This window comes from Mirounga leonina, unplaced genomic scaffold, assembly GCF_011800145.1.
Source record: "Mirounga leonina isolate KUSES-001 unplaced genomic scaffold, KU_Mleo_1.0 Mir_91, whole genome shotgun sequence".
Lineage (NCBI taxonomy): Eukaryota > Metazoa > Chordata > Mammalia > Carnivora > Phocidae > Mirounga > Mirounga leonina.
In genome coordinates this window covers 6,919,235-6,927,492 of record NW_023270839.1, presented here as the reverse complement: position 1 = coordinate 6,927,492, position 8,258 = coordinate 6,919,235, and the positions used below count along the sequence as shown (strand labels likewise).

The following is an 8,258-nucleotide window of genomic DNA, read 5'->3' as shown; positions in this document are numbered from 1 at the left end:
TCTTCCCCATTCACTGCCGCCACCCCCCACCATCTGCTCCCCTTTAATGCTCAGTGCTTGGCCACAGTGGGGAAAAGTAAAGAATCCCCCACAGGGATAGGAATGGGACTCTGACAGGAGAGAGATGGACCTGACAGGTGCTAAATAGGAGGGTACTGAAAAGTGTCCCCTAAGTGGGGGGCAGGGGGTCATGTGCAGAATCTGGGCTGAGCTGGCTGGAACAGAGACCAAAATGACTGAAATCAGTACCAGTGTGTGTCCAGCTCTGGGGAGTGCGGTGGGGTCGGAAGACCCCGGTGTACCAGGAGAATACGGGGGAGCAGTGTGCTGTGTGGTGTTTGTGCAAGCTTACACACAGGCAGGCTCACGAAGGGTGGAATTAAATGGTGCTGTGTTGTCTTAGGGGTACCATCAATAGTCAGAAACCTCAACAGTAGGGTGGCCTGAAGGTGAACAGAAGTGTCACCTTTGAGAGATGATCAAACTAATTGCTTCCCATTGGTGTACTAACACATCCCACCTCGGCATTCGAGGCTCCATTCAGGGGCCTCTTCCTCTGTGAAGCCCTTCCTGATGCCTTCCCCTGACTGATCTATATTGAACCCTCCCTCTCTGTGACCCGTTGCTTCCTGAACCAGTCCGTAATTTTGCACCCATCACACTTCATTGCATTTGTGTGTTAGCTTATCATCTTTCTGTCTGTGGGTCTGTCTGTTCTCTAGCCCTCTCAATCACCTGAGCAGCCCCAGCCCCCAACTCCCAGGGGATGTTCAACAAATGGCTGCTAGCTTAATATGCAAGTAGCTTAGAGGCTGGAGGGTAAAGATGTTCCAGGGAACCCTCTCGTGGACTCATCCCAGGTCACCATGGACCCAAATGTCTTCACGTGTGGCATGCAGCGACCCAGGCAATCGCTCACTTTCCCCGGTCTCACGAGGGAAGGGCTAACATCTTGTTACCTCAAGATCTGTGTGTGACATGGCCCCTCCCACAAGGATGTGACCACACGCGTTGAATCTCAGGGGGGGTGTGGGGTGAGTTGCGGGCACTGGGAAGATGCCTCTGGAATCAGCCCCCTTCAGCACATCTCCCTCCTGGCAGCCCCTGCTCCGGGATGGGAGACGATACGCCCTTAAGCAATTGGCGTCCGTTTCTTTGTGTGTCCCTGTTGAAAAGCAGCTAGGGAACCGGACCTCATTCTCCAAGCTATGAGATGTCGCGTGGTACGGGATGGTTTTGAAGGAGCACGTGAAGATCTCCATTCTGTTGTGTTTGGGTTGGTGTGAATGGGTGTATGTGTGTGTGACAAGTATAGCCCCGTGTTCCTTTATGTGTTACTGCGAATATCCTCGACAAGCGTGCTGTGGAGAGTGCTATGAGGCTGGGTGTGTTTCCTTATGTGTATCCGCGGGGCTGTAACTGTCGTGGTGTCACAGTGAGTTTATGTGCTGGCGCCTGTGCGTGTCAGGATACGTGTGAGCCCATGAGTCGTGGGTGCCTGTGTCTCCATCATCTCCCCGCGTGAATCCGTGTGTGTGTGTGTGTGTGCACAGCTGTGGGTGTGGTGTGAAGGGGAAGATGTGTGTCACTGTGTCTGTGGGGGTCCTGCCTCTGAGCCGCCCCCGGCCCGCCCTCCTCGCCCGGTTCTGTGGCTCCCTCCCAGGCAGTGGCCCTGCCCCTCCCCTCTCCTCCCTCCCAACCGGTCTGTGCGGGGGGAGCTGGTGCTGCGGCCCCCCCACCCCTCCCCATCCAGGCCCCATAAATAGCAGCAGAGCCGGAGCCGGAGCCGGCGCCAGCGGCTGGAGCAGCAAGGGAGTCAGGGCCAGGGCCAGAGAGCCGGAGAGAGGAGCCCCCGACTAGAGCCCAGGTGAGCCTCCCCTTCCTCCAGCTCAGCCCCAGCCTGGCCCAGCCTGGCCCCGTCTCCATAACAACGTCTCCCCCGGCCCCCAGAGAGGTCTCCCGTCCTGCCCGATCCCCTCACCACCCCATGCCCCTGCCCATCTCAGGGACCCTGCGAGAACTGGGAGACTTGTGGCTGGAAGGCAGAGACCCCCACCCACCCACCCAGACCCTCCCTCACACATCCAGAAAGGTACGCGCTATGGGGAGGGGGGTACCCAGCCAGAGAAGGGTCCCAGTTCTGAGGGAGGTATGGGAACGGGCACACCCTCCTGGATACAGGCACACGGCTAGGGGACAGACACACAGGGCGGGGGCATTCAGACACACCAACGCACACTCGCTTGGGGGACGCACGACACGGGAGCAGACAGCCTCACCCAGCGATGTGGACAGACACAGATAGATGGACTGACCGGCCGCGAATTCGGGCCAGCATACCCCTGCCTGCTGCTGCCCGAGGCTTGGTACCACTGCTGGGGGAGGGTGGCATGCGTGCATCCCACGGGCAGCATGGAGGGGGCTGTGGCTCCCCAAAAATCCTGTCGCTAAGAGACAGTGCCAGTGCTGCCAAGAAGTGTGAGAACAGGGGAGGTGGGGAAGGAAGCGAGAGTTGTCATAGTGGGAGCCCCTGCCAGGAACCTGGAGGGGCTCTCAGCAGGGACAGGGCTCTGTCTCTACCAGCCCAAGCCCAGCACCCCTCCCTTGCCATAAGCCACCCAGAAGGTGAGTGGGGGGAGGCGGAGAGGGACAGCCCCGCCGGGCATCTTACGACCTGCCTCCTCCTGCCCACTGCAGACTCCGTTCCTGAGGCTCATCCCTTTCAGGCTTCCAGGGGCTCCTCCACCCATTTCCCCACCCCCTTGCCCCAGTTCAGCTCCCTCGTGCCAAGACTGAGAGCAGTGCTGGCTCAGACATCAGTCGGGAAATAGCAGAAGGTGCTGAGATAGCAGAAAGCCTGAATCAATCAATGCCCTAGGAGCCAAGACTGCTAGGAACCCCCCACACACCCCCAGCCCTCTCCAGCCCCATCCACGCAGAGTAGGCCAGCAGGGGTGACAGAGGCACAGGGCTGTGCAAGGGTGGGAGGCTCAGGTCCTCTGCTCTCCCTGTTCAGAGCTCCAGGGAAGCCAAGCTGAGGGCAGGCGTGGGGGTGAGTAGGGGGAAAGCAGGAGATCCATGAGCTCCTAGGGCCTCGGGAAGCGGGACAAGGTGGGAGTGGGGCCCAGGTTCCCAGAAGACAGACCCCTCCCCTAGCAGATGTTCCCTTTCCAGCGTCCAGGCCATCTGCTCTGTCCCCACAGTGACATGTCGGACCCTGAGATGGGATGGGTGCCTGAGCCCCCAGCCATGACACTGGGGGCCTCACGGGTGGAGCTGCGGGTGTCCTGCCATGGCCTCTTGGACAGAGACACACTCACCAAGCCCCACCCCTGCGTGCTGCTCAAGCTCTACTCTGATGAGCAGTGGGTGGAGGTGAGAACGGGCTCGGGTCTTATCTTAACTAACCTCCTGGCCTGGGAAGGAGGGGGGCTGGGAAGGGGCAAGGAAAGCCTCCTAGGGGAATGTGAGGACCCTGAGGGGCCTCTCCTAGGCTGTGGGGGTAACCCTGGAGACAGGTGTGCCATCATTACAAACACAAACCGTTTTACAGCTTCCAAAGTCCGCAGAGTCCCAGAGGGTCCTGAGATGGGCCCAGAGGAAGTGGCACAGCTCCCAAAGGCCTCATGGGAGCCCCAAAGGACTGATGATGGTTCAGGGGGCTGGCAGCACCCTGAGCTCAGGGTCGAACCTAGCAAGGGAAGGGCTAGTCACAGGGGATGGGAGAGCCCGAGGAAAGCTAGCATGAGCAGGGTGGTCCCGGGCAGGGAAAAGAAGCCTGGGTTCCCAGAGGGCCCTTGCCCCTCCTGCCGCAGGTGGAGCGCACCGAGGTGCTACGCTCCTGTTCCAGCCCGGTCTTCTCCCGGGTGCTGGCCCTTGAGTACTTTTTTGAGGAGAAGCAGCCCCTGCAGTTGCACGTGTTTGACGCTGAGGACGGAGCCACCGGCCCCAGCAATGACACCTTCCTCGGCTCTACAGAATGCACCTTGGGCCAGGTTTGCATTCCCATCCCCCCCCCCCCCCCCGCCCCCAATCAGCTTCTGCCTCTGAAAGCCAAAATAACAGAGAATCAACTCTGGAGCGAGTTCAGTCTGGGCCTTGGACCCCATCTCCCCCATTCCCTGCTGTGCAGCCTTGGGCAAGATACTTAACCTCTCTGAGTCTTAGTTTCCTCATTTAAACTGTGCCTACTCTTAATGTTGCTGTGGAAATTAAGTCCACCCCTAGCCCAAGTACAGCCCCTGTGAGCACTCGAAGGACACTTATTACTCCATCCCTTGTTACCTGGCCAAGGCAGGTGGGGGGTGTCACAGCTGGGGCTCCCTCCACTTCCATCTCCAGATCGTGTCACAAACCAAGGTCACTAAGCCATTGCTGCTGAAGAATGGGAAGACTGCGGGCAAGTCCACCATCACGGTAGGCAAGGTCACCTGTACCCCCCCGCCTCAGGTGGGGCATTCAGTGCCCCCTGCATGGACATCCATGGTGACATTATGTCCAGGACTGGTCCCCACCTAAGGGAAAGGGCAAAAGGTGGCCCTTTGGGTGGTAGGGAGAAATCCTGCCACTTGCATCCCCCTTGCAGATTGTGGCCGAGGAGGTATCTGGCACCAATGACTATGTGCAGCTCACCTTCAGAGCCCACAAGCTGGACAACAAGGTTGGAGCCCCAGAGTCTAGCCCCCCGTCTTCCTTATTAGAGAGCCTAGGCCCCCCACGCAAGACGAATCAGTGCTGCTCCCTTCTCGGTGTTAGCCGCCTCCCCCGGCCGACCTCACCAGGCTCACGGGTCCTTTCTTCTGCACCCCCAGGATCTGTTCAGCAAGTCGGACCCTTTCATGGAGATCTATAAAACCAATGGGGACCAGAGTGACCAGCTCGTCTGGAGGACTGAGGTGGGTGACTGGGGCCGTGGGGAGGGAGGAAGAGCCGAGTAAGGGGATGTGGCTCGGAGGTGACCGGCTCTCTGGTGCCTCTCCAAGGTGGTGAAGAACAACCTGAACCCCAGCTGGGAGCCATTCCGCCTGTCCCTGCACTCCCTCTGCAGCTGTGACGGCCACCGGCCCCTCAAGGTGAAGCCCCCCGCCAAGCGAGGACAGCCGACCGGAGCAGCCGGCCTCTGTCTGAGACACTGCCCCTGTGTCAAGACCCTTCCGTCTCCCTCATGTGATAAGCCCTTCCCACGGTGGGGTAAAGACCCAGTCACAGCTCAACGTTCCCACTTTGTGTACCTTTTATCAAGGCCAAAGTCCCTGCCAGATGGAGCCAAAGAATAAAGATCAGCAGGTAGCCTCTTTGGGCAGGCTGAGGACACCTGCTGGGGCCCCCGGGACTATAAGCCCCAACCTCCCTCAATCCCTCGCCCTGCCCCCAGCAGCCACGGCAAAGCAACCCTGACCCTCTCCCCTCCCCTCCTTGCCTTCTCAGTTCCTGGTGTATGACTATGACTCGAGCGGGAAGCATGACTTCATCGGCGAGTTCACCAGCACCTTCCAGGAGATGCAGGAAGGAACAGCAAACCCTGGGCAGGAGGTGTCACCAAGATCCCTGGGAGAATTCTGAGAGGGCCGAAGAGCCCAGTATATGTGATGGGGGAGAGGGTGGAAAGTACCCGCGTTCAGTCTAAGGACAGAGCCCTGGGGGTCTTGGTCTGGGAGGCTCTGCTGGAAGGGAGCCAAGGGGTCACCTGATGGAACTGTGACTCTGGGCTTGTGGGGTGTGGGGGGGTCTAGATGCAGTGGGACTGTATCAACCCCAAGTACCGGGACAAGAAGAAGAACTACAAGAGCTCGGGGACCGTAGTGCTGGCCCAGTGCACGGTAAATCCCAGTGCCTGCCTCACGTCGGACCCTCAGATTTAACCCTGTCCTTGTTTCAAAGACCAGTTTCTCCTCTTCTGAGAACTGAGAAGGCTTGCCCTATCCCACCGGGAACTTCAACCTCAAAAACTACCCTCCATGTCCCCCACAGAAGCCCCACCCAGCTCTCTCCTCAAAGGACCATCCTGCTCCTTTACCTCTTCCCCTCCTGCTAGGTGGAGAAGGTGCACACCTTCCTGGATTATATCATGGGCGGCTGCCAGATCAGCTTCACGGTAAAGGCCCAGGGGTATAGGGGACACGGGCAAGAGGAAGGGGCCAAACACGCAGTGAACAGAAGGAGCCCCAAACCCCCCTGCCTCTCCTGGGGGCCTCTCAGGATGCTTAGCATCGTCATCTTGTACCCCTCACCCCACTCCATGATGGGGCTACCTGGGGGCTTGACTGGATATACCTTAGTCCTCCCTACAGACCCTAGCTCCGGGCTAGCCTCTCTGTGAGCTCTCTTGGATGCAGTGTGACAAGAGTCCCCCCCTCCACCAGGTGGCCATCGACTTCACCGCCTCCAATGGGGACCCAAGGAGCAGCCAGTCCCTACACTGCCTCAGCCCCCGCCAGCCCAACCACTACCTTCAGGCCCTGCGCGCAGTGGGAGGCATCTGCCAGGACTATGACAGGTGGGAGGAGGGTAGGCTGGGGAGGAGGGAGACGGGTAGGGAGGCCTTGCCCGATGGGCCCCACAGCCTTTTCTTCTCCTCAGTGATAAGCGGTTTCCAGCGTTTGGCTTTGGCGCTCGAATCCCCCCCAACTTTGAGGTAGGCTGGGTTTAAGAGGAAGGGAGGATTTGGTGGGAGAGTAGGAGGAAAGACATCTCGCTGCTCTCACCTTACCCTCACAGGTGTCCCATGACTTTGCTATCAACTTTGACCCTGAAAACCCTGAATGTGAAGGTAAGAGATTTTCGCCAGCCCCGCCTCCCCCCATACAGCTTGCACAGCCCGTACACCCCATGCAGGGGCACAGACTGCATCCTCACAGGCGCAGCCCCCTGCCCATCCCACCACTCAGCTCCTGTCTACCTGGGACTCTGGGCCCCTGGCCCAGCATCTGCCCAGCCTCCTCTCCCAGAGCCTGGACCATCCAACTCGCCCGCTTACTGAGGAATTTAGGGGGCCAGGCAGAACTGAGACAGGGAAGGACCTCCTTGCTTTAAGGGTGTCAGAAAGGGCTCCCTGCTAATCTCTGCTGGCCTCACCTCCTCGCCTACAGAGATCTCGGGGGTCATCGCCTCCTACCGCCGGTGCCTACCCCAGATCCAGCTCTATGGCCCCACCAACGTGGCCCCCATCATCAACCGCGTGGCCGGGCCAGCTCAGCGCGAGCAGAGCACCGGCCAAGCCACGGTGAGGAGAGGAAGCAGGCAACCAGGCGCTGCCCCACGGGGTGTCCTCCCGGGGGGGGGGGGGGCGGGGGGGCCAGGGCCAGGGCCTGGGCTTGGGGCGGGTGCCAACGCCCTTGCACACAGAGCCTACCCTTCCTCCCCGCTGCCTGCCCTCAGAAGTACTCCGTGCTGCTGGTGCTCACGGACGGCGTGGTGAGCGACATGGCCGAGACCCGCGCAGCCATCGTGCGCGCCTCCCGCCTGCCCATGTCCATCATCATCGTGGGTGTGGGCAATGCCGACTTCTCCGACATGAGGCTGCTGGATGGCGACGACGGTCCCTTGCGCTGCCCCCGAGGGGTGCCCGCGGCCCGCGACATCGTCCAGTTCGTGCCCTTTCGGGACTTCAAGGATGTGAGTGCCCGGCGCCCCCTCCCGGCCGAAGGACTCCTCAGCTCCTCAGGCCCTCCAATCTGACCCGTCTCTCCCACACCGGGTTGGTGGCCTGCGGAGGACGCTGGAGCCCAGCCGGCCACCCCGAAGCCCCGCCCCCTTGCCTGACCCCTCCCCCCACTCTCCGGCCCGCTAACCCGCTAACCCCGTCCCCGCCCCCACGCCCAGGCCGCACCTTCTGCGCTTGCCAAGTGCGTCCTGGCTGAGGTGCCCAGGCAGGTGGTGGAGTACTACGCCAGCCAGGGCATCAGCCCCGGGTCTCCCAGGCCCTGCACACCGGCCACGACCCCCAGCCCTAGCCCGTGACTGCCTCCCACCGGACCAACCCTCCCTCAGCCTCTCAGTGAGTCCCGGGGGCCCAAAGCGGTGGACAGGGGTGCAAAGTGGGGCTTGGTGGAGCGCATCTGGGCTCGGGGTGGTGTGGAGGAAGGTGCTGATGACTATCCCACCCTGTCCCAGGTGCCTGTCCTGACCCTTGTGACTCGAGTGACCAGTGCCTCTCCCTCTTGGACCAGCTGTGGCCCCTAGGTCCTGGAAGTGTGTGGTGAGCCCTGCTCTTTCTCTCCAGGCCCCATACCCCTCAGCCTTGTGACTTTCTTCAGTGA

At 60.6% G+C, this 8,258-nt stretch overlaps 1 protein-coding gene across 2 annotated transcripts; it reads left to right on the top strand.

The window, feature by feature from the left end:
* The first annotated feature begins 1,755 nt into the window (after positions 1 to 1,755).
* Positions 1,756 to 7,959, top strand: CPNE6 (copine 6). Of its 2 annotated transcripts, none has more exons than XM_034993688.1 (16): positions 1,756 to 1,867; positions 3,182 to 3,375; positions 3,816 to 3,995; positions 4,342 to 4,416; positions 4,586 to 4,660; positions 4,812 to 4,895; positions 4,983 to 5,072; positions 5,428 to 5,532; positions 5,733 to 5,819; positions 6,035 to 6,094; positions 6,363 to 6,496; positions 6,580 to 6,634; positions 6,718 to 6,769; positions 7,089 to 7,222; positions 7,378 to 7,614; positions 7,822 to 7,959. In XM_034993688.1, exons 2-16 carry the CDS (start codon positions 3,208 to 3,210, stop codon positions 7,957 to 7,959), a joined length of 1,674 nt encoding a protein of 557 aa, XP_034849579.1. In that variant the 5' UTR covers positions 1,756 to 1,867; positions 3,182 to 3,207. The 2 variants fall into 2 exon arrangements, with proteins under 2 accessions (XP_034849579.1, XP_034849578.1); XM_034993687.1 differs by having other exon boundaries at positions 1,798 to 1,867; positions 3,204 to 3,375.
* Positions 7,960 to 8,258: the final 299 nt, after the last annotated feature.